General features: G+C 42.4%; 1 protein-coding gene across 1 annotated transcript in view; it reads left to right on the forward strand.

Moving 5' to 3' along the window:
- LOC138642420 (dynein axonemal heavy chain 5-like) overlaps nucleotides 1-26,658 on the forward strand; it is a 546,381-nt gene that overhangs the window by 67,006 nt on the left and 452,717 nt on the right. Inside the window, exons 17-20 of the mRNA XM_069730567.1 lie at nucleotides 7,295-7,468; nucleotides 9,761-9,850; nucleotides 13,278-13,433; nucleotides 14,109-14,248. Coding sequence (XP_069586668.1) covers nucleotides 7,295-7,468; nucleotides 9,761-9,850; nucleotides 13,278-13,433; nucleotides 14,109-14,248 — 560 coding nt within the window. The remainder of the gene's footprint in view (nucleotides 1-7,294; nucleotides 7,469-9,760; nucleotides 9,851-13,277; nucleotides 13,434-14,108; nucleotides 14,249-26,658) is intronic.

The raw sequence follows: 26,658 nt of genomic DNA on the forward strand, positions 1-26,658 counted from the left end.
AGGAAATGTAGCCATATAGCAATGATAAAAATGAGACCCCTCTCTTCAGCTGCCTCATCAGCCTTCCCCTGACTGCACCTAACTAGAGGTCATGCTGCCCCCCTATATTACCCCAGACCCGTGTGCAGGTGCTCTGCCAGAACCACCCTAGAATGGGTGACCTTTCTGAAGATAATACTGTCCTATAGTTCTCACATAATACCATCATATAGATCGCAAATAACGACGCCATAGTGTTCTCACATAATACCGCCATATAGATCACACATAATACTGTCCTATAGTTCTCACATAATACCATCATATAGATTGCAAATAACGATGCCATAGTGTTATCACATAATACCGCCATATAGATCTCACATAATACCGCCATATAGATCACACATAATACTGTCCTATAGTTCACACATAATACCATCATATAGATCTCAAATAATGATGCCATAGTGTTCTCACATAATACCGCCATATAGATCACACATAATACTGTCCTATAGTTCTCACATAATACCATCATATAGATTGCAAATAACAATGCCATAGTGTTCTCCCATAATACCGCCATATAGATCACACATAATACCGCCATATACTTCACACATAATACCGCCATATACAGTTAGGGCCAGAAATATTTGGACAGTGACACAATTTTCGCGAGTTGGGCTCTGCATGCCACCACATTGGATTTGAAATGAAACCTCTACAACAGAATTCAAGTGCAGGTTGTAACGTTTAATTTGAAGGGTTGAACAAAAATATCTGATAGAAAATGTAGGAATTGTACACATTTCTTTACAAACACTCCACATTTTAGGAGGTCAAAAGTAATTGGACAAATAAACATAACCCAAACAAAATATTTTTTGATTTTCAATATTTTGTTGCAAATCCTTTGGAGGCAATCACTGCCTTAAGTCTGGAACCCATGGACATCACCAAACGCTGGGTTTCCTCCTTCTTAATGCTTTGCCAGGCCTTTACAGCCGCAGCCTTCAGGTCTTGCTTGTTTGTGGGTCTTTCCGTCTTAAGTCTGGATTTGAGCAAGTGAAATGCATGCTCAATTGGGTTTAGATCTGGAGATTGACTTGGCCATTGCAGAATGTTCCACTTTTTGGCACTCATGAACTCCTGGGTAGCTTTGGCTGTATGCTTGGGGTCATTGTCCATCTGTACTATGAAGCGCCGTCCAATCAACTTTGCAGCATTTGGCTGAATCTGGGCTGAAGGTATATCCCGGTACACTTCAGAATTCATCCGGCTACTCTTGTCTGCTCTTATGTCATCAATAAACACAAGTGACCCAGTGCCATTGAAAGCCATGCATGCCCATGCCATCACGTTGCCTCCACCATGTTTTACAGAGGATGTGGTGTGCCTTGGATCATGTGCCGTTCCCTTTCTTCTCCAAACTTTTTTCTTCCCATCATTCTGGTACAGGTTGATCTTTGTCTCATCTGTCCATAGAATACTTTTCCAGAACTGAGCTGGCTTCTTGAGGTGTTTTTCTGCAAATTTAACTCTGGCCTGTCTATTTTTGGTATTGATGAATGGTTTGCATCTAGATGTGAACCCTTTGTATTTACTGTCATGGAGTCTTCTCTTTACTGTTGACTTAGAGACAGATACACCTACTTCACTGAGAGTGTTCTGGACTTCAGTTGATGTTGTGAACGGGTTCTTCTTCACCAAATTAAGTATGCAGCGATCATCCACCACTGTTGTCATCCGTGGACGCCCAGGCCTTTTTGAGTTCCCAAGCTCACCAGTCAATTCCTTTTTTCTCAGAATGTACCCAACTGTTGATTTTGCTACTCCAAGCATGTCTGCTATCTCTCTGATGGATTTTTTCTTTTTTTTCAGCCTCAGGATGTTCTGCTTCACCTCAATTGAGAGTTCCTTTGACCGCATGTTGTCTGCTCACAGCAACAGCTTCCAAATGCAAAACCACACACCTGGAATCCACCCCTGACCTTTTAACTACTTCATTGATTACAGGTTAACGAGGGAGACGCCTTCAGAGTTAATTGCAGCCCTTAGAGTCCATTGTCCAATTACTTTTGGTCCCTTGAAAAAGAGGACGCTATGCATTACAGAGCTATGATTCCTAAACCCTTTCTCCGATTTGGATGTGGAAACTATCATATTGCAGCTGGGAGTGTGCACTTTCAGCCCATATTATATATATAATTGTATTTCTGAACATGTTTTTGTAAACAGCTAAAATAACAAAACTTGTGTCACTGTCCAAATATTTCTGGCCCTAACTGTACTTCTCACATAACGATGCCATATAGATCTCAAATAATACCGCCAGTGTTCTCACAATACCGCCATATAGATCACACATAATACCAACATATAGATCTCACATACCGCCATATAGATCACATACAATACCGCCATATACTTCTCACATAATACCGCCATATACTTCTCACATAACGACGCCATATAGATCTCACATAATACCGGCAGTGTTCTCACATAATACCGCCATATAGATCACACATAACAGGGGGGAGAGGAGTGCATAGGAAAGGATTAGATACACGGCCCAGCAGTCAGTATCACACATAGGAGGATTAGATACACGGCTCAGCAGTCAGTATCACAAAGGATAGCATTTGATACACTGCTCAGCAGTCAGGATCACACAGGGGAAGATTAGATACACATCTCAGCAAAGTATCCCACAGAGTAGGATTAGATACACGGTTCAGCATACAGTAACACACAGAATAGGATTAGATACACAGCTCAGCAGACAGTATCCCACAGGAGAGGATTAGATACATGTCTGAGCACAGTAACATACATGGGAGGAGATGCACTGCTCAGTCAGCATCACAAAGGATAGGATTAGATTACCTCTCACCCTCCCCCGCCGATATTACTTTACTGCTGCCGGTGCTGCTCCTTTCTCCCTCCTGTGCCATCCTTGGTCTCCTCCTCCTATAACCGCATGGCTCCTGCGATTATACTGGGAAACTGGAGCTCACAGACACACTGTGAGCTCCAGAAAGATGGCGCCGATCTCCTCCCTCTGCTGTGATGTGGATGGCTCAGGGGGTGTGGCCAGATCACAGCAGGGAGCAGCTCAATGTAAGGTATAGGGTCGGACGCCGACCGCAGTCTCCTATGCCCAGGGCAGCCGTATTTGCAGAGTATAAGTGTCGTGCAGCTACACTTACACTCCTGTAAAGCAAAATGGCGGCGCCCAGTACCTGAAAAAATAATTAATAATAAAAAAAGTAAAAAAATGTAAATTTGTATTAAAAATAATTGTTTATATAAACAATAATTTTTAATACAAAAAATAAAATGCGGCACCTTCCCTTTAAGTGGCAAAAACATGGTAACAGACTTCCTTTAAAGAGGACCTGTCACCAGGTCAAACGTTGGCAGTTTAGGTGCTAACTTTATTCCCCATACTTTCCTGAATATTCCGCTTTTTTTTTCTTCAATCTGCCATACGGTTCCAGAGATGTATACCTTTTTATTTAGTGCTAAATATTGTGGTCCTTATCAAAGGTGCATTGCTCACAGGGTAATGGAGACTGGACACTTTTGACCTGGTGACAATTTCTCTTTAACCCCTTCACGACATATGGCATAAACTTATGCCATATGATGACTCCCTGACTTTGATGCCGAGCCCACGTTTTTACCCACACATGATGGCTGATTTAATCAGATGTCATGTCCCTTTACAGCCGCGGGTGGAGTGGAGCTCCACCTGTGGCTGTTAACCTTTCAAATCCTGCTGTCAATCTCTGGCAGCAGCATTTAACCCCTTAATCCCATATGACGTTCTATCTCGTCAAGGTGACCTGGGACTTAATTCCCAGTGACAGGATAGTACATCATATGCGATCGACCGCGCTCACGGGGGGAGCGCGTCCGATTGCGGCCGGGTGTCAGCTGACTATCATAGCTGACATAGAGCACTATGTGCCAGGAGCACATTAACCCCCGAAACACTGCTATCAAACATGATCACAGCGTTCCGGCGGTACAGGGAAGCATCGCGCAGGCAGGGGACTCCTTGCGTGCTTCCCTGAGACCCTCAGAACAATGCGATATGCTCACCTTGTACCGAGCGTCTCCTCCCTGTAGGCCCCAGATCCAAAATGGCCGCGGGGCTACATCTGGGTCCTGCAGGGAGGTGGCTTACCAGCGCCTGCTCAGAGCAAGCGCCCTAGGGTTAGGGCTAGGGTTAGGGCTAGGGTTAGGGCTAGGGATAGGGTTAGGATTAGGGCTAGGGTTAGGCCTAGGGTTAGGGGTAGGGTTAAGGCTAGGGCTAGGGTTAGGGCTAGGGCTAGGGTTAGGGTTAGGACTAGGGTTAGGGTTAGGACTAGGGTTAGGGTTAAGGCTAGGGTTAGGGATATGGTTAGGGTTAGGGCTTGGGCTAGGGTTAGGGCTAGGGTTGGGGCTAGGGTTAGGTTTGGGGCTAGGGTTAGGGTTTCAGTTAGAATTGGGAGTTTCCCCTGTTTTGGCACATCAGGGGCTCTCCAAACGTGGCGTCCGATCTCAATTCCAGCCAATTCTGCGTTGAAAAAGTAAAACAGTGCTCCTTCCCTTCCGAGCTCTCACTTGCACCCAAATAGGAGTTTACCCCAACATATGGGGTATCGGCGTACTCAGGACAAATTGGACAACTTTTGGGGTCCAATTTCTCTTGTTACCCTTGGGAAAATAAAAAAATAAAACTTTTGGGGGCTAAAAAAACATTTTTGTGGGAAAAAAATGATTTTTTATTTTCACGGCTCTGCGTTATAAACTGTAGTGAAACACTTGGAGGTTCAAAGTTCTCACAACACATCTAGATGAGTTCCTTGGGGGGTCTATATGGGGTCACTTGTGGGGGGTTTCTACTGTTTAGGTACATTAGGTGCTCTGCAAATGCAATGTGACATCTGCAGACCATTCCATCTAAGTCTGCATTCCAAATGGCGCTCCTTTCCTTCCGAGCTCTGCCATGCGCCCAAGCGGTGGTTCCCCCCCACATATTGGGTATCTGTTTACTCAGGACAAATTGTACAACAACTTTTGAGGTCCAATTTCTCCTGTTACCCTTGGGAAAATACAAAACTGGGGGCTAAAAAATAATTTTTGTGGGAAAAAAATAATTTTTATTTTCACGGCTCGGCGTTATAAACTGTAGTGAAAGACTACACATCTCTCACAACACATCTAGATAAGTTCCTTAGGGGGTCTACTTTCCAAAATTGTGTAACTTTTGGGGGATTTCAATGTTTAGGCACATCAGGGCGCAACATGGCGTCCCATCTCAATTCCAGTCAATTTTGCATTGAAAAGTCAAATGGCGCTCCTTCCTTTCCGAGCTCTGCCATGCACCCAAACAGTGGTTTACCCCCACATATGGGGTATCAGCATACTCAGGACAAATTGCAGAACAACCTTTTGGGTCCAATTTCTTCTCTTACCCTTGAGAAAATAAAAAATTGTCTGTGAAAAGATAATTTTTGTTAAAAAATATGATTTTTTATTTTTACGGCTCTGCATTATAAACTTCTGTGAAGCACTTGGTGGGTCAAAGTGCTCACCACACATCTAGATAAGTTCCTTAGGGGGTCTACTTTCCAAAATGGTGTCACTTGTGGGGGTTTTAATGTTTAGGCACATCAGGGGCTCTCCAAACGCAACATGGCGTCCCATCTCAATTCCATTCAATTTTGCATTGAAAAGTCAAATAGCACTCCTTCCCTTCCGAGCTCTGCCATGCGCCCAAACAGTGGTTTACCCTCACATATGGGGTATCGGCGTACTCAGGACAAATTGTACAACAACTTTTGGGGTCCATTTTTTCCTGTTACCCTTGGTAAAATAAAACAAATTGGAGCTGAAGTAAATTTTTTGAGAAAAAAAGTTAAATGTTCATTTTTATTTAAACATTCCAAATATTTCTGTAAAACATCTGAAGGGTTAATAAACTTCTTGAATGTGGTTTTGAGCACCTTGAGGGGTGCAGTTTTTAGAATGGTGTCACACTTGGTTATTTTCTATCATATAGACCCCTCAAAATGACTTCAAATGAGAAGTGGTCCCTAAAAAAAAATGGTGTTGTAAAAATGAGAAATTGCTGGTCAACTTTTAACCCTTATAACTTCCTAACAAAAAAAAATTTTGGTTCCAAAATTGTGCTGATGTAAAGTAGACATGTGGGAAATCTTACTTATTAAGTATTTGATGTGACATATCTCTGTGATTTAAGGGCATAAAAATTCAAATTTGGAAAATTGCAAAATAAAAAGAAACAAAAAACAAGTTCAAAACACTGCTTTTTGCCCCATTAATAATAAAACAAAAAAATGCACGTTTGGTATCGCTGCGTTAGTCAAAATCTGATCTATCAAAATATAAAATAAATTAATCCGATCGCTAAATGGCATAATGAAAAAAAATAAAAATGCCAGAATTACAGCTTTTTGTCTGCCAAAACATTGCAATAAATTGCAAAAAGAGGAGATCAGAACATCATATCCCTCCCCAAATGGTGAAAGTACAAACGCCACCTTAGGGCGTGAAAAATAAGCCCTCACACAGCCCAATGCCCTGAAAAATTAAAACATTACTGGTCTCGGGAAAATGGTAACAAAAGCTAATTTTTTATTTTTTTTTACAAATTTCCAAATTAAATTAAAAAAGCTATACATGTTTGGTATCTGGCTCCTCGTGCACACCTGGAGAATCTTATTTGCAGGTCAGTTTTACCATATAGTGAACATGGTAGATAAAATTTTTTTTTTTTACAATTTCAACACACATGGAATTTATTCACATTTTCCAGTATGATATTTGGTAAAATTAATGGTGTCATTTAAAAATACAACGTGTCCCGCAATAAACGAGCCCTCATGTGGCAATGTGGATAGAAAATTGCAAAAGTTATGGTTCTTGGAAGAAGGGGAGGAAAAAAACAAAATGAAAAACAGAAAATGGCCATTGTGTGAAGGGGTAAAAGGAGTATTCTCATCTTGGTAATTTATAAAATAATCAGCTCGCTGGGATTTGAGACCTATATGTCAATATTCTATACATTTTAGCAACTGCTCCATTTATTCATTATAGGACTGCCAGAGATAGCTGAATGCAGTCCGATAGAGAACGAATGAAGTGGTGGTGCATATGCTTGCCAGAACACTATTCTGACAGGGCCTATGCCTTTTGGATATGTGATAACTCTAATATTGGGAATAACAATGTAATATAGATTTGTTTGCTTGGTATTCACGCTGCATTATTTTATTCTTCTTTGATACTTGAGACCGAGCAAATGGTTAATCTGTTGGTGAAATTTGAAAGAATTGGAAAGGATCATCTTGACTTTGGGGAAAAATATATGGTAGTTCTGCAGCGATACAGCCGCGATTTGGATATGGTCCGGAAACTGTACCAGAAGCATAAAGATAGTCCTCCAACACCTCGAAATGTTCCCCCAGTGAGTATACACATTCCTTATTTTCCAGTTTTCTAGTTTTTAAAAAATGAACTACAAGCAGTATTCACATGTTATTAAATTGCTTTTGTTAGTTAGACATCATGAACATAAACAAGTTTGTAATTTACTTCCTTTTTCATTCTCTTGCTGTGAGAGCATTTATCTTACGTGATGTACAGCTTGTTTTCCAGGAGCTCAGCCACTACAATAGCTCCATTCCAGGAGAGGTTTTAACTCCTAAGATCCCAGTCAACTCTCTCCAGCACATTGATTTTTGTACAACAGTTAGCTGCTCGCCTCTCTAATCCTAATCTCTCAGACCAAGCTTCTCTTATCACTCCAGTATAATCATAATCCCCCCATCCTTTCCCCCAGGTCAACAGTTTCCACAGCAGCAGATCTAATCACAATCTCACTTTTCTGATCTCTGTGTTTGTTTAAATGCGCTGTTATCTCCAAATTATGGGGGAAAATAAGCATTTGGTCACCTAAAAACATACAAAATTTCTGGTTTTCACAGACCTGTAACTTCTTCTTTAAGAGGCTCCTCTGTCCCCCACTCATTACCTGTAGTAATGGCACTTGTTTGAACTTGTTATCAGTACAAAAGACACCTATCCACAACCTCAAAACAGTCACCCTCCAAACTCCACTATGGTGAAGACCAAAGAGCTGTCGAAGGACACCAGAAACAAAATTGTAGCCCTGCACCAGGCTGGGAAGACTGAATCTGCAAAAAGCAAGCAGCTTGGTGTGATGAAATCAACTGTGGGAGCAATAATAAGAAAATGGAAGACATACAAGACCACTGATAATCTCCCTTGATCTGGGGCTCCATGCAAGATCTCACCCTGTGGGGTCAAAATGATCACAAGAACGGTGAGCAAAAATCCCAGAACCACACGGAGGAACCTAGTGAATGACCTGCATAGAGCTGGGACCACCGTAACAAAGGTTACCATCAATAACACACTACACCGCCAGGGACTCAGATCCTGCAGTGCCAGACGTGTCCCACTGCTTAAGCCAGTACATGTCCAGGCCTGTCTGATGTTTGCTAGAGACCATTTGGATTATCCAGAAGAGTATTGGGAGAATGTCATATGGTCTGATGAAACCAAAGCAGAACTGTTAAGTAGAAACAAAACTCGTCATGTTTGGAGGAGACAGAATGCTGAGTTGCATCCAAAGAACGCTATACATACTGTGAAGCATGGGGTGGCAACATCATGCTTTGGGGCTGTTTCTTCGCACAGGAACCCCGACAACTGATCCGTGTATATGAAAGAATGAATGGGGCCATGTATCGTGAGATTTTGAGTGCAAACCTTCTTTCATCAGCAAGGGCGTTGAAGATGAAATGTGGATGGGTCTTTCAGCATAATAATGATCCCAAGCACACCGCCAGGGCAATGAAGGACTGGCTTCGTAAGAGGCATATGAAGGTCCTGGAGTGGCCTAGCCAGTCTCCATATCTCAACCATAGAAAACCTTTGGTGGGAGTTGAAAGTCCATCTTGTCCAGCGACAGGCCCAAAACATCACTGCTCTAGAGGAGATCTGCATGGAGGAATGGGCCAATATACCAACAACAGTGTGTGCCAACCTTGTGAAGACTTACAGAAAACGTTTGACCTCTGTCATTGCCAACAAAGGATATATAAGAAAATATTGAGATGAACTTTTGTTAATGACCAAATACTTATTTTCCACCATAATTTGCAAAATAAATCTTGCCAAATCAGACAAGGTGATTTTCTGGATTTGTTTTCTCATTTTGACTCTCATAATTGTGGTCTACCTATGATGTCAATTACAGGCCTCGCTTATCTCTTTATGTGGGTGAACTTGCACAATTGGTGGCTCACTAAATACTTTTTCCCCACTGTATAGCAAACATAGTATTAATAGTTTAATAGTGGAGACTTCAGAACAATGACAGACTGTTAATATGTTGCAGCAGGACAATGCTACTCATAGAACTGTCACTCAAGGAGGAGTAACCACGCCCCAAGCATTTAGGAAGTAAGGAGACTGCAGAGCTGTGAGGTACTCAAGAGGCAACTTGAGAATACCCCTTTAACCATGGCTTAACCAGGCTCCCAGATTGTGCATACACTTTACTGGGAGAACATGACAGTACTGAGACTTTGCCTATGTTTCACGGGTTGTTTTACATTTAAAAAAAAAACAAATAGATGTGTTATTTGATCTTGTTTTACCTCCAGTAAATGTAGGTGTTGCTATATATTATTTGCAAATTGGTTTAGATTTATCTTTATTCTTACTGCAGATAACAGGGAAAATTATGTGGGCTCGGCAGCTGTACAGAAAAATTGACCAGCCAATGAGATTTCTCAAATTGAAAATGGAGCTTTTACAGGTTAGTTGTCCATTATTTCCATCATCTTAAAGCTAGCAATATAAAAACTATCTTCTCCAGTTCTCCTAGCATTCTAGAGAAATACCTATGGTAATAAGGAAAAAGTGTCCATGTACAGTAAATAGAAGATATAAAATAGTCTACTTTTTACAAATGGTGTATAAATATTGTATTATAGATTTGTTTTATTGTACCATTTGCTTATAAACCTTTACTTAATTTTATTTCCTTTTTAATTTGAACAGACTAACAATTTATCTCTTGTATTTATGTTATTTCAATATTAGCTTTTTTTGGTCGTTGAATATATTTACAAGGATTTTCAGATTGATGTCGTATCTTTAAGAGAGGTCCTCAAAATCAGATCGGTGGGGGTCTGGCTCATGGTTGCCCTACTAATCAGTTGTTTGCTGTTCCCAAGATGGCTGGATGTGCAAAGTGTTCATAGCTGGGACAGCACAGCTCTGTATGGGGTATGGTGGTCTTTCCTGAGTACTTCTATTTGTTTGAGTAGGAGCTGAGCTATGGCACCTGAAAATGTCCACCACACAGTGTGCAAAAACATGCTGTTCTGTTTGCCAGAGATAAAAATGGCTGATTGATTGGGTGCCGCGGACTGGATTCCCCACTGATATGATATTGAAGATCAGTCCTATCGGCCCCAGGGCAAAATTTGGACCTTCTCCCATCCCCAACCGTGTTTCAAAGATACATGGGCCCAATAGTGTTGCTAGATCTTATAAATCCAAAAGTGTTTGCCCCCTGTAAATGAAAAAAAATGCAGATAAAGCATATAAATCTCAAATAAAACGCAACAATATAATTTTCAAAGTAAGACTTCTAAATAATACGGTCATAAAGTTACCAAATGACAAATATTATCGCAATATTGTTACTGAACAAAGTCTACCAAACAATGACCAATGTAACAAATATTACCACAAGGGTAAAACAATGCGCCACGCCATTTTTATTTATTTATTTTACTTATTTATATATCACCATTAATAAATGGTGAAAAAACACAAATAACACTTGTACGATAAAAACTGGCATGTGAATGAAGCCTTACGCGTAGACACTCAGGCAGACATCAATGGCTTATCACTCCTAGAGCAGCCTACTTACATTTTTCCCACAATTCTAGACTATGCTGGATAAAGAAAAAAGTGCCATAGTGTCACCCTGATGCCCTACAACAGTAATAGTACTTCCCATTTGTTCCATTACAGTAACAGTATATCCAAAATAAAAATAAAAAACTATTTTAGTGGTGATGTTCCCCTTTGTGACCTCTATACAGTAGAAATGTTCCCAATGTACCCAAATAGCACGAATGCTTATGTCTCCTTTCGTGCCCAAATACAGCAGTAATGCACCATCCACAATTACATCAGTACAGTCGTAACGCACACTTTTTCTGCCCCCATACAGTAGTATCATCCAACTTTTGTGCTTTGATACAGTTGGGACCTCCCAAATTGTGGCTCCATAAATTAAAGGGTTTGTCCACTACCTGGACAACTCCTTCTCAATCATTTGTCCCGATCACTTTTGTCAATCATCATTTCCTTCTGGCAAAATAATAAAAGCTATACTCACTTCTGATGTGTGCACTATTCCAACGTAAGCAACTGCTCTCCCAATGCTCACGTGCCATTGTTACTTCACGAGAGCCCTGCAGTAAGTCAGTAGACACATATTCTTTAGACAAAACTGACACTCGGAATAAGAGAGCATGGTGTTGCTTTCGGACTTCCCCCAAATCTGTTACGTCCAAATGAGGCGAGAGTAAAGTGACTGCTTATTGGCTACAGGGCCTGCATGACTTAGCAATGTCACGCGAGCAATAGGAGAGCACGTGCCAACATCGCTGGAAGGGCACCTGCTCCGGAGGTGCGTATAGCTGTTCTTATTTTACATGAGGGAAATACATATAGTAGTGAACTACCCCTTTAATTATTAATATTGTATTGGGCCAGAAGGGAGGGACATTGCAGGTTTACGGGTCACAATGAGGGATATCCTTATTGTCCCTCACTTTCACCCCATACATAAATAATATTCCCATTTTGGCCCCTTACACAAATAATATTTCCCATTTTACTCCATACATCAATAGTATCCATAATTGTGGCTCCCATACACTAGTAACATCCCCAGTTGTGGCACTAATAATGTCACTCATTGTGGCCCCCACAGTGGTTCTCAGAAAAACCTCCCCACACAAATAAACCTACAATGCTTGTCACGACTCCCACAATGGTCATATGCTTCTTCTTTCTCCATTGCTCTAAGCGGGTGACGCAATGAAGTGATGTCATTGTGCCGCCTGGTAATTGTCTCTGACTGGTCTGTGAGTAGTATAGGTATTGTGGGGCAGGCAGCCAATGGCTCTCTGCTCTGAAATAGTTTTCAACTACAATCTTTACTCCTCTGTTGATGACCTACCCTAAAAATCCATCATGAATATCATAAGCTTGGGCATCCCCATTTATAGGCAGGTGGAAAGTAATTTTTGTAGAGTTGGAATTGCCCAGAATGTATGCTTTAGTGTACATTCCCATATATCTGAATGGGGTTATTTTTCAATCACGGACATGTAATTTTGCACACCCCATTCATTTCAATTGGACAGTCATACATTTCTGCAATAAATCTGCCGCATGGGAATCAACAGAAAGAGACGCTGCACCATTGAGTGTTAGGCTATGTCCACACTATGTCTTTTCCAGATGACCAAACCCACAGAGTTTTCAAGAGGAAGACATTTCAGGAAAAGTGTTTTTTTTTGCCTACCTGTTTTTTTTATTTTTTGTCGTTTTGTGAATATTTTTCCATCTTTCCAGGTTTTTTTTGTTTAGCGCCTTTCCAACATTTTTTTGTAGAGTTTTTCTTGCTGGAATTTTTCAGATTTTTTTTTACTCCATTTAATATTGAAAGAGCTGCTGAGGCTATCTTCCCATGATGAGTTTTTGATGTTGCAGATTTTTTGCACCCATCAAATAAAATAGATTACTTGCATTTTTTCGAAAATACGCAGCGTCAAAAACTCGCTAAAAGCTCATCATGGGAATGTAGCCGAAATGCTGACAAAAATGCTGACAAAATGTTCAAAATAATGCCTGAGCATCTTTTGAGCCTTCCCACTTATTCTGTTATAAAGTGTAGAGCGTCTTCAGATCGGAGATTGCCTGAAGTATGGTCAGGTCAGTTCTTTTAGCCTCTTGGCGTCTTTGGAATCCTAAAGCTGTTAGTAGGCTAGGCGCTAAAAATACTAAACATCTGAATAACTAGTTGCTTTCACATAGAAATGCATATATTCATTCTTGGGAGTCTGTAGGTAGCACTTTTTCAGTCAATTTTCAGAGTGGAGTCATGGCAAGTAAATTTTAAAAATTGAAACAAAGCTGCTTACTTTTTTTAGGGCATTGAAATGAAAAAAATTATCCGGAGCTACAACAAAATGGCTGGCGTCCTAATGGAGTTTGAGCTGCTGTATTACAGAGGATGGTGCAGATGTGTGGAAATAGCCAAAACTGGCCTGCATGCTTCACTGCTGGTCCGACATCCAGACACAAAGGTATTTAGTGAAACACAATTTAATCTGTTTGCCTTTCAATATCAATGGAGCCGCTGTCAGACATTTTTTTCTTGCAATACGTTTTATTATTTGAATACTCTTGATAAAGAAGGAAAACTGTTCATTATCTAAGCCTATTGTGAGGCAGTGAGGGGAATCAAATATGAGGGCCATTATGCATGGAGGTATACGTAACCTGCTGGAGAGCATTGTAAGTACAGCCAGGACTGTGATTACAATGCAAAAGAAAAGTGAGTGAGGATTTGGTCAAACTACTTTTGGCCTTTATTTTTGGAGAGATCTATAGGATGGTAGTGGGATGGATCTCTGCCTCCATTCCAGGACTTTGGAGTGGCCCATGTCCACGAAACCCATTTAAACTTTCCGTTGAGGTATGGGTGTCAGTGTGTTTGCAAGCAGCAGAGCAGGAGGCTCTGTGTAGAACAAGTCTGTGTGAGTTTGAACACAGGCCAGAGAAAGCAAAGCTTCTGACTTATCCATGAGCGATACGGTGACTGATATGGATGTTCCAGCTGCGAACCAAAGGATAAAGTTCTGGATATTGTTTGTAACTTTGAAAATAAAGATGTTTATGTTGAACTTTTTTGGGTCACCACCTGAATTACTGCATGGATGAGAAAGCCACTATCTAATACTTATTTTGCTCATATGTAGGAACTATATGTTAACCTGGATCCTATAGTTTTGGAAGTTCTATATGAAACAAAATACCTTCATAAGATGGGTTTTGAAGTTCCCGATGTCATACATAGCATTGCCACTAGAGAGCAGCAGATTAAAATGCAACAAATCAAGTAAGTACTTATTCTAAAAAAGAGTATTTATTACACTCTGGTATACAGTAATTGTAAAAATGTATCATAATATTCAATACATACCTGCAGTTTAGGAATGCATCTATTACGCAATTACAAATTATCGAGAACTATACATGACCATATCCAGTCTTATTAGTCCTTTTCCTAGGTGGGACAGACTGTAATATATCAGGAGCAAGGAATCCATATTAAATAATGTGTGTGTGTCCGGCACATTTTAAGATGGGCTCAAAGCTTTGCCATAATGGAATTTCTCTTGTCTTGCTTTTATGCAGTTATCTACTGTGGCTTTATCACAAAATAACAAGCAAAACAAATAAAATAAAAAAAATCTAATATCGGATTTTGTGCTTATGCCAAAGTTATTAAAAACTGCAGACCATTTCAGAGTGTGGGGAATTGCAGTAAGCAGAGCAAAGATTGAAATGTGGTTGTCAGCAAAAACCCAGAGCTGCCAGTATGTGACTGCTAAGTGGTTAGGAACAGATACATTTACTGAATAAGAAACTTACAGAATGAATGTAATTAAATTATAACGGGAAATGTCATGAATATGTATAGGTTTTGTGAACGCTGCATATTCCACCTTTACATTTTACTCAGTAGTAAGAGATGTGCTGAAGTGACTGTTGACCGTTTTATATTGCCATGAGTTAAGTCATGCCGAATTTGCCTTTAAGTCCTATGGACCTGGATTCTGAGAGCAATTGCTTCAAGGAAACTTGGGTTTGGGCCAAAGAAGTATGTAAAATATGTTGCCCTAATTTTGTTACATAAAGGGAACATGAGGAAGGAAACTACAATAGTATATAACAGAATGTAACACACTATTTTGTTTTAAAAGGCTTTGGAATTACAAAACAAAGGATAACCTGTCGACATGGTGACTAAAGCAAATCTAAATATAATACACTCTTCAACACTGAAATTGCAACACCGTCAGGGATTTATGAAAAATCACAGAATGGATAGACATGGTAATAATATGCAAATGATGAAACGATGGAGACAAAGTTTTCAAAACAACTTGATTTATTAAGTGTCAAATATGAGCTTCATGTTTGGAAATACTCGCACTTGCATGTCTCGGTATGCTATCAATTAGATTATTTATGATTGTCTGAACAATGTTCTGCCACTCTGAATGCACATTTGGTACACAAATCATCAAGATCTTCTACTGGCAGCTCCCCTTATAATCGCTGTCCAAAGAAGTCCCAGATGTGCTCAATAGTAGGCAAGTCTGGAGATACTACAGGCCACAGTCGCACATGTAGGGCACACTGGCTGCTCGCAGTAGTATGAGCAGCATATGGCCTGGTTTTGTCGTGTTGAAAAACGGCTTCTGGGACACTTTGGAAAATTGGCCATATCATTAGTTCCATACTTGAACCTTTCTATACGGCAAGTGAAATAGGAATTCAATTATCACATTTAAGTGTTGAACAGTGTCTTCACTAACCATCAGAAGGCGTTTGCATAATTTTGGGCAACAAGTCAGATGTCCACCTACAGCTGATTCATTAACCTCACACCAGCAAGACAGTAATGGAAATGGAGGTCTATCCTCTTCAGTGATGAATCCAGCTTTTGCCTTGAATGTAACCATAGCTGAAGATTGCTCTGGAGACCACATGAGCAAAGCCTTAGGCCTTCAAAAGGGAAAGTCACATTGGAATAATGTAAAGAAATCAGACCTCTCTAGTCTTCATTCTACATATTCTAACAGCACAATGTTACTTTACTTTGAATCTCTGACTTTGCTCTTTGACTCTATTCTACCACTGGCATCCATATCCTCACTCCATGACAGACCATGCCACTGCTTTCTACAATGTCACTCTCGCATCAGCTATTGACACGGTCACCCCTCTCGTTCATGGCAGAGTACGACGTATCAATAGACAACCCTGGCACAATAACATCACTAAAAAGCTTCGGCAAGTGTCCAGGGTTGCAGAGCAACATTGGAAGAAAACAAATTTGCAAGATGATTTCACTACACTCAAACAAGCAACACTCGATTTTCAAATCTGCCCTCACCTCTGCTAAACAGGCTTACTTCACAACCCTCGTATCTTCCTTATCCTTCAACCCCAAACAGTTATTCAAAACTTTTAACTCCCTCCTCCACCCACCACTGCTCCCTTCAACCTCCCTCATCTCCGCTGAGGACTTTGCCACACACTTTAAAAATAAGATTGACCAAACAAGGCAAGTCTTTATTGTTCAACTACTACAATCCCTTTGCATATCTGTAAGCAGGTAGGTAAGCAGTGGCAGGCAGGAAACAGAGCAAGGGTTAATTGAGTTTTAATCAACAGTGGGATACTCCACGCAGGGAGGTATCTGGTTAAACGGAATAGAACAGTTGAATGGTGAAATTGTGGGTATGATTAAAGAACAGCAAAAACAGTAAGGACAGTTCTTGTGGGGTTAGCTTATTCTATCTGCTGGTCCTAGGGCTGTGGGTGTAGTGGAGAGGTGATGGCGCCAACAAAGGCTGGCGCGATGCTTGTCCACATAGGTCCTGGACTCTTTCAAGCGGCACCCGCGCTGTACTCACGGACCCGGAGCGCTCAGCTCCTTGCTTAGTCACGGTCAGCAGGCGCACTACACGTCTCTTCTCACAAGTTTCTCTGGCAGCAACAGGTAAGCTCTGGCGCTGGCCTGCATAGAACCGGTGCTTGCGGGGAGGAGTGCTCACTCCTGTCTGCTGCGTGCTGTCTCTTCCCGCCACGTCTGCTCCCTTTTGTGCACGCTCTGCTCTCCCTGAGCTATCCATGCCCCCTGCTGCTGAGTGCAAAGGTCAGTCAGGTTGCTTAGGCTTTCCCCGGACAACAGAGGAGACAGCCCCAACAGTTCCAGACCTGGCGCAAGATAGGCACCCCAGACTGGTCCCTCTGCTTACATATCAGACCAATGCCCTTCCTGGAGCGCCCGCTAGGACCTTGGGGTACTCAGGCGGGGTCCGGTGGTCGTTAGAGGGGTGGTCATGGAGGTAGTGACCTGGTCCATGGCCTTGGATGTCCAAGATAAAGGGAAGGTTTCTAAAGGGGTTGTTTTAAATAAACAATGTTCGTGACGCCACCTGTGGTTTTCGGTCAGGGATGACCGACTCTGCTTAAAGGGGTCCACTAGGGATGATGGTACTGCAACAGGGATAGTGTGGCTTCCCACAAGTGAAGCTTGATCCCCAGGGCTCTCAGTGTAGTGGGTAAAAATGACAGACGGTGTAGTACTGGAAAGAATTGGAGGGGACAAGGTTGCAGTCTCTTTACCTTTTACTGGAGGTATACAGCCATAGTCCAGGGTACAGATTACAGGTAATGGAGAGGTCCGAGCAGCCTGGAAGTGATTTGGAGCCCCTTTAACCAGGTGGGGTTGGAAGCCTTCCTTACTGCGCTGTAGTGTGCATCCCTTGTTGCTTGAGGCTTCTCACAAGGTCCCTTCTCTCTCTGTCCTAGGACAGTACCCGCATGGCAGACAACACAAGCTTTTTTACAGGTGTCACTAGTTGCGGCGACTGCAGGCTCTATATGCTGCTGTGCCTTCAGGTGTACTTGTGGACAGGTAGCTTTAAATCTCCTGCCCTCTTGTATTTGCTTTGGGGCATACAGAACCGCACAGCCTCAGACTCCCTCTGTCCGATTCCTGTGCTTCAACGTGGAGGGAGCTCAGTCGCAGCTCCCCTCCAGCTTCTCACTTTTCCTGTGCTCCTCCCTCACACTCTCCGCAGACTGATATAACTCCTCCCCCAAGCTAGAACATATATAGGCAAGTTCCCCTGAAACCGGGTCTAGAGCTCCCCCTTCTGGCCTGGAGTCAAAAAGTGTTGAATGTACAGGTTACCTGTTAAAGGGATCCTCCTCGTTTCCAGGCATGGCATCACCCTCCCCGAGAGGAAGGCGACACCACAGCCTGTGATACCCGGACTCCTGGGGTGCCACATTCCCCCATAACCTCCCTCTCCAACATCACTGAAGGGGAGCTTAATTGTCTCCTTTCTAAATCACTCCTCAGCACTTGTGCACTAGACCCCATCCCACCCCACCTCCTCCCAAACCTCACCACCACACTTATCCCATCCTTAACCCACCTCTTTAACCTATCACTAACTTCTGGTACCTTCCCTCCTGCTTTCAAACATGCCACAATCACGCCTGTCCTTAAAAAGCCAACCCTTGACTCAACCGCTATGTCCAGCTATCGCCCAATATCACTGATCCCATTCGCTTCCAAACTTCTGGAGCAGCACATCCACACTGAACTTTCCTCCCACCTCTCATCTTACTTACTCTTTGACAATCTACAATCTAGTTTCCGTCCCCATCATTCCACCGAGACTGCTCTGACCAAAATTACTAACGACCTACTTACAGCCAAAGCTAATGGACAATGCTTTATACTCCTTCTAGACCTGTCCTCTGTTTTCGACACAGTTGATCACTGCCTCCTACTACAGATCCTCTTTTCCTTTGGCATGAAAGACCTCGCCCTATCCTGGATCTCCTCATACCTTTCCAACCGCACATTCAGTGTCTCCCACTCCCACACTACCTCCTCATCCCACCCTCTCTCTGTTGGAGTCCCCAAGCCTCTGTTCTAGGACCCCTACTCTTCTCAATCTATACACTTGGCCTGGGACAACTCATAAAGTCCCATGGACTCCAGTACCACCTTTATGCTGATGACACTCAGATCTACCCCTCTGGCCCAGATGTCACCTCTCTGCTGTCCAGAATCCCGGAGTGTCGATCAGCCATATTCTCCTTCTCCTCTTGCTTCCTCAAACTCAATGTGGACAAATCTGAACTCATCATCTTTCCCCCATCTCACAGATCTTCCTTACCCAATCTATCAATCACAATAAATTACATCATGCTTTTCCCCGTACTGCAAGGCCGCTGCCTCCAGTAACCCTTGACTCTGCCCTGTCGTTCAAACTGCACATCCAAGCTCTTTCCACCTCCTGTCACCTCCATCTCAAAAATATTTCCAGAATCCGTTCTTTCCTCAACCCTCAATCTACTAAAATGCTTGTGCATGCCCTCATCATCTCCCACCTCAACTACTGCAACATCCTTTTCTATGGCCTCCCTGCTAACACTCTCGCACCTCTCCAGTCCATCCTTAACTCTGCTGCCTGACTAATTCATCTCTTTCCTCGCTACTCCTCTGCTTCTCTCCTCTGCAAATCTCTTCACTGGCTCCCATTCCCTCAGTGTATCCAGTTAAATTACTAATACTGACCTTCAAAGCCATACATTACCTGTCTCCTCCATATATCTCTGAACTAATCTCCCGATATCTTTCCCCCACGTAATCTCCGGTCCTCGCAAGACCTCCTTCTCTCCTCCACACTTATTGGCTCCTCACCTTATCGCCTCCAAGACTTCTCCTGAATATCCCCCATCCTCTGGAATTATGTGCCCCAACATGTCCGACTATCAACCACATTTGGATCCTTCAGATGGAACCTGAAAATGCACCTCTTCAAGAAAGCTTACAGCCTGCAATGACCCTGCTGCGTCCTCGCCACTACCGGAGCTACCGCCTCACCAACACCAAAGCTGCTGCAACCCCCCCCAACCTACTGTTTCCTTCCCCACCATCCTGTAGAATGTAAGCCCACAAGGGCTGGGTCCTCTCCCCTCTGTATTAGTCTGTCATTGTTAGTTTGTTTACCGTAAGCGATATCTGTAATTTGTATGTAACCCCTTCTCATGTACAGCACCATGGAATCAATGGTGCTATATAAATAAATAATAATAATAATGTAGAACCAATGATATGGTCATTTCTGCAAAGTGTCCAAAGAGAAGTTTTTCAACATAGCAACGCCAAGCCACTTGATGATTATGCTACTGTGAGCAACCTGTATGTCCTAAATGTTCTACTATGGTTTGCAGCCTCAAAACATGTCTCCCACTGTACACATCCGAGACATAATTGGTCGTTGCAAAGGGAGCAGCCAGCAGTGGATCTTGATGATTACTCACAGAACCTTTAATAAACTCATTCATTGCATACCAAGGCATACGTATGTGTATGTACGGACTGTATGTGTATTTTTGCATATGGAGCTCATAGTTGATCATGAATAAATCAGCATGTTTTGAAAATTATTCTTTTAAAAATTTAATCATTTGCATATCATTATTATATCTCTCGATCCTGATATTTCTATAATTCTATGCCCTTTTCCTTCTTGGTGTTGCAGGATCATTGTTGAGGAGTGTGTTCTGAAGCTATGATTTATAACGCTGCTCAGTCATTGTACTTACATGATGCTGATTTTCCTCTCTCAGCTTGGAGATCTGACAAGGAGGCCGCTGGACAATTTATATGCCCAGTGAATAGAATAGTGACTCTCTTGGGGATGGTGACATTTTGATCAGCATATTTTTTTCTAATTATTATGAACACTGAGCTTCTAGTGCTCTTGACTGTGTGAGGTTGGATCTACTTCTCTACTCTGTCGTTTGCTGTATTAGATGACTTACAACATTATAGTCCTGTTGTAAGTAATTAAAATAATTAAAATTCATAAATATAGATATAGATCTTGAATATTAAAGGATCCTGTCCGGAATTAAAAAAGCAGCCATAGTGGTAATCCGCAGGTAAATACCATTCGGCAGTCCATTTGTAAGTGTGACTGCAGTGAGAAAATGGCGCTCTATTCTCTCGCCTTTATTATCGGTATTGCACTGGGACTATTAGCGCACAGTAATCACGAACACCGCTCCTTGAGTGACATTCTGATCTATAGCGTCATGGAGTGGTGGACGTGATCGGAGAGTGGGTAATGAGCGCTGACGGTTCCCTGCCCCTGCACTTCCAATTGGGCTGCGGCACAGGTATACACCTGCAGATTACCCCGATGACTGAAGATAAGTGCCGCTGTTTGCTGACAGATTGCCTTTCGCAACCATTATAGGCACAGTTGTATATTGCAAAGTCTCCTCTCTATTATGTTACTAATATGCTTGAGATTTCTTCTCTTTATTCTAACAAAATAATGTTAATGAAGATGTAAGAATCAGCCATTTTATGCAGAATTTCAGCCCCCTATACTATTCCTCTTCATGTGGTCATATTTGGGATTTTGTTTTAACACAATGATAGTAACTCAAACTGTGCAGCTAAAACTGTCAGGCAGGAGAGCTACAAAATACTAACATTTCTTTTATCCTTGGGGCGTCATTAAATATTTACAGAATAGACTATGTTTCCTCTTGGTTGGAAGCCTGCGTCATGCAATGGAAATTCATTTGTCGCCTCTATAAAAATCGAATACCCAAAAATGACACTACATATTCGATCAAACTTTTGTTTTGTTTTTTATTATCTTCTAATTCATTTTTATAGCATTTTATCCAGTGGTTTTATATTCTTGTTAGAAAACAGATCAGTTTGCACATCAAACCAATACATTGGGAAGAGATTAAATCCATTTGAACTATGGGAACATCATGGCCTGGTTTGGGGACATTGTTTTACTTTATGTTATGTTGGTTTTACAGCAGTGAGAGCTACAATGTGTCCCACTGATCCTTTTAGAGGATTGCAAGTGACCTGTTAATACAGCAAATAATCTATGATGAAAGCATTTACTCCCTCGTTTATGTCTCAAACTATCAATAATAAATGACATTTTAAATAAAATTCCTCCAAATTATTAGCATCAGCCAATAGCTGAAGAGCAGGAAGTCTTTGTTTGAAATCTTCAGCCAATAGCTGAAGAGCAGGAAGTTTATGTTTGGAAGCTTCAGCCAATAGCTGAAGAGCAGGAAGTCTATGTTTGGAAGGTTCAACCAATTGCTGCAGAGTGTTGAGTAAGGTCAAAAGATGTTGTTTTGGTAACTTTTCCTGTATAGCCTAGTAACATGCATCCATTTTGTTATTTTACTGTAGTGTTAACCCCTTCATGACCTTGGGATTTTTCATTTTTCCGTGTTCGTTTTTCACTCCCCTCCTTCCCAGAGCCATAACTTTTTTATTTTTCCGTCAATTTGGCCATGTGAGGGCTTATTTTTTGCGGGACGAGTTGTATTTTTGAACAACATCATTGGTTTTAGCATGTCGTGTACTAGAAAACGGGACAAAAATTCCAAGTGCTGTGAAATTGCAAAAAAAAGTGCAATCCCACACTTGTTTTTTGTTTGGCTTTTTTGCTACGTTCACTAAATGCTAAAACTGACCTGCCATTATGATTCTCCAGGTCAGTACCAGTTCATAGACACCTAACATGACTAGGTTATTTTTTATCTGAGTGGTGAAAAAAAATTCCAAACTTTGCTAAAAAAAAAAAAAAAAAAATTGCGCCATTTTCCGATAATCGTAGCATCTCCATTTTTCGTGATCTGGGGTCGGTTGAGGGCTTATTTTTTGCATGCCGAGATGACGTTTTTAATGATAGCATTTTGGTGCAGATACGTTCTTTTGATCGCCCGTTATTGCATTTTAATGCAATGTCGCGGCAACCTAAAAAACGTAATTCTGGCGTTTCGAATTTTTTTCTCGCTACGCCGTTGAGCGATCAGGTTAATGCTTTTTTTTAATTGATAGATCGGGCGATTCTGAGCGCGGCGATACCAAATATGTGTAGATTTGATTTTTTTTTTATTGATTTATTTTGATTGGGGCGAAAGGGGGGTGATTTAAACTTTTATATTTTTTTTATTTTTTTCACATTTTTTTAACTTTTTTTTTAAACTTTTGCCATGCTTCAATAGCTAGAAACAGGCACAACTCGATCGCCTCTGCTACATAGCAGCGATCTGCTGATCGCTGCTATGTAGCAGAAATGGAGGTGTGCTGTGAGCACCGACCACAGGGTGGCGCTCACAGCCACCGGTGATCAGTAACCATAGAGGTCTCTAAGACCTCTATGGTTACCATCCTGATGCATCGCCGACCCCCGATCATGTGACGGGGGTCGGCGATGACGTCATTTCCGGCCGCCCGGCCGGAAGCGGTAGTTAAATGCCGCTGTCTGCGTTTGACAGCGGCATTTAACTAGTTAATAGGTGCGGGCAGATCGCGATTCTGCCCGTGCCTATTACGGGCACATGTCAGCTGTTCAAAACAGCTGACATGTCCCGGCTTTGATGCGGGCTCACCGCGGAGCCCTGCATCAAAGCGGGGCTTCTGACCTCGGACGTACTATCCCGTCCGAAGTCAGAAAGGGGTTAAAGGGAATCTTATCAGCAGGATTTTTGCTTTGTAATCTGACAGCTGCATAATGGATGGACAAAGACCCGGATTCCCAACAATGTATCACGTAGTTTACTGGGTGCAGAAGTTTTCTCTGCTGCAGTTCTAGCAGAGCTTAGTTGTTGAGCTTTTTATAACCTGCACCAATATCACCACTTTCTATGAACATTGTATAGTGACAGAAAACTGCTGATCAGTGTTGGGGGTGTAGTTGGACTAGGATGCACGAGGCAGCTGTCCTGTATTGATAATCTCCTGCTGATAAAACACTGATTGTATTGAAAAAGTAAAACACCGCCCAGGAAGTGACACATCAATGTAATCTGAGTATTTGCCCTTACATTATGGTGCTCTTGGATACATAGCATTATCCTGCTGAAAGATTCCATTTAAAGAGAGCCTCGGTACTCCAGTTCATTGACAGGTCCCTCTATGAGTACACACACTGGAGTGATCTGTCATTCAACTGGGGTGATGTGGTGAGAAGCTAACCAGAGCTGGGGCCAGACTTGTCTCTTCTCTCCCTATAGTCCTGATCTGGCTTTTGAAAAAATGTGTTTCTGAAACACTGTGGCACTCGGCGCCTTCACCTTGCAAAACATCTTAAAGGGACTCTGTCACCTGAATTTGGAGGGAACAATTTTCAGCCATAGAGGTGGGGTTTTCGTGTGTTTGATTCACCCTTTCCTTACCCGCTGGCTGCATGCTGGCTGCAATATTGGATTGAAGTTCATTCTCTGTCCTCCGTAGTACATGCCTGCACAAGGAAATCTTGCCTTGCGCAGGCGTGTACTATGGAGGACAGAAAATGAACTTCAATCCAATATTGCAGCCAGCATGCAGCCAGCGGGTAAGGAAAGGGTGAATCAAACACCCGAAAACCCCGCCTCTATGGCTGAAAATTGTTCCCTCCAAATTCAGGTGACAGAGTCCCTTTAAATGGAACCTGTCATCTGACAATGGGAAGCACGAATCAGAACCTGACTGCATGTCAGCATACACATACTGTATGTGGAGTTCACATAGATGAATGTGCCATCTGATAGGCTGCATGACATGTATAGCATATGTGTCGCATCTCCAACCGAACCTGCTCCTGCGATGTCTGCTTCTATCCCCATGTGCTGCCGTATTCACTCTGTGGGCGGCGCAGTTGATAGAAAAAAATGTCTTGTTCAGAAGCTCTGGACGGTGCAGGAGCCACTATGTTTAGGGTGGCTGGTACCTGCAGTGCTGTCCAGTCTCACAGTAAGGGTGTGTGCTGTCCAGCTGATATTATCAGCTCCTTACTTTGGCCCATTGGAAAGCACCACATGCTAATAAAGTGTCCAGCTTCCAGATATAGCTTTGTTCTTTCCTGGTTAAGGTCTGTGTGTTCTGCTCCAGTTTCTTTTTTGTGTTTTCCTGTTTTGACCTTGGCTTGTTTATCTTCTACCTGATGATTTTGTACCTTTGCGGCCCTCTTGGTTTTGACCCAGCTACCTGACTATCCTTCTTTCAAGCTTGCACCACTAAATAGCAGCAGACTCTGGGGCCTTTGGCCAGGGACCTTTCTGTAAGTCCAGAACCCTGTATATGGGTAAAAGGTTGAAGGTCAGGGCAACCCCAGGACTCTTGGAAACGGAGTAGCTTGCTCCAAGTCTGTTTGGTATAGCCATTTTAGAGTTGCCAGGCAATCACTGACCCAGCCTCATTCCAATATGTGACCTGGCATTAAATGGCTTTATTGAATGGAGCATCTTACATAAGTGAAAATCACAGAAATCAATATTTTTGCACCGTCTTTATAAGCAGTGATGTTGTCCTCTTATAATTATTATAAACTTATTATAATCCTGTAACAAAACTTGCTATGTCATCCAGCTTTTCCAAACTGAACTTTCCTATCTCAGCCTGTAACAAAACTTGGTATGCTTTTCGACTGAACCCTGCAATATCCCCAATGTTATTTATGACCTTGTTTACTCTGCCTTGATCTTATACATCTGGCTCTCTTAATTATCTGACCAAGAGGAGCACAGGCCACTCCCCTCTGCTTCACACCTGAATGCACTTTGTTGCACATATAGTGTATAGCATAAGTCTGCCAAGACGTCAGTCTGCCCAGGAGCACTATGGAACATTCTCTCTGTCTGCAACAAACTTTCCTACATCCATGATCTTTTCATTACTCTCAAACTTTCCTTCCTCGCCATCACAGAAACCTGGCTCACCCCCTCTGACACAGCCTCTCCTGCTGCACTCTCGTATGGTGGATTCTACCTTTCCCACACCCCCTGCCCCAGCAGCAAACATGGTGGAGTAGTTGGTTTTCTGTCAGATAACTGTTCCTTCACCCCAATCCCACTGCCACCCTCTGTTACCCTCCTTTCCTTTGAGGTGCACTCTATTCCCCCTCCAACCTCCAACTGGCTGTCATTTACCGCCCCCCAGGGCCAGCCACCACCTTCTTTTAGCACCTTACCACCTGGCTACTTCATTTCCTTTCCGCCGACATCCCCACTATCATTATCGGCAATTTCAACATTTCCATTGACACTTCCCTCTCAGCTGCCACTAAGCTTCTAGCGCTCACTTCCTCCATCAGCCTCACTCAATGGTCTTCTACAGCCACTCACAAAGATGGCCACACATTGGACCTCATCTTCACCTGCCTCTGCTCCTATCTAACCTCTCTAACTCGCCTCAACCTCTTTCGGACCACAACCTACTCACATTCTCTTCCCTCTCCACTCCTTGTCCACAATCCCCACCCCACAAACTTGCACACCCTTGCAGAAATCTTAAACACCTCAATCTACACTCACTATCTGAATCCCTTCTCCCTCTTACAGGCATAAGTTCGCTACACAATGCGGATGCCGCTGCCGCTTTCTATAACACCACAATAGCTGTAGCTCTGGAATCAGTTGCCCCTCTCACATACCAAAGCTCGCAAAGTCAACAGACAGCCCTGGCACACCAGCCTGACCAAAGAACTGAGGCAAGCTTCCAGTACTGCTGAGCGGAAATGGAAAATATCCCACTCCAATGAGCACTTTATCGCATTCAAACAGTCACTACTTTCAAGGCCTCACTCACTGCAGCAAAACAAACCTACTTCTCATCTCTCATTTCCTCCCTGTCCCACAACCCTAAACAGTTATTCAACACTTTCAATTCTT

This window comes from Ranitomeya imitator, chromosome 6 (genome assembly GCF_032444005.1).
Source record: "Ranitomeya imitator isolate aRanImi1 chromosome 6, aRanImi1.pri, whole genome shotgun sequence".
NCBI classification, from domain to species: Eukaryota; Metazoa; Chordata; class Amphibia; order Anura; family Dendrobatidae; genus Ranitomeya; species Ranitomeya imitator.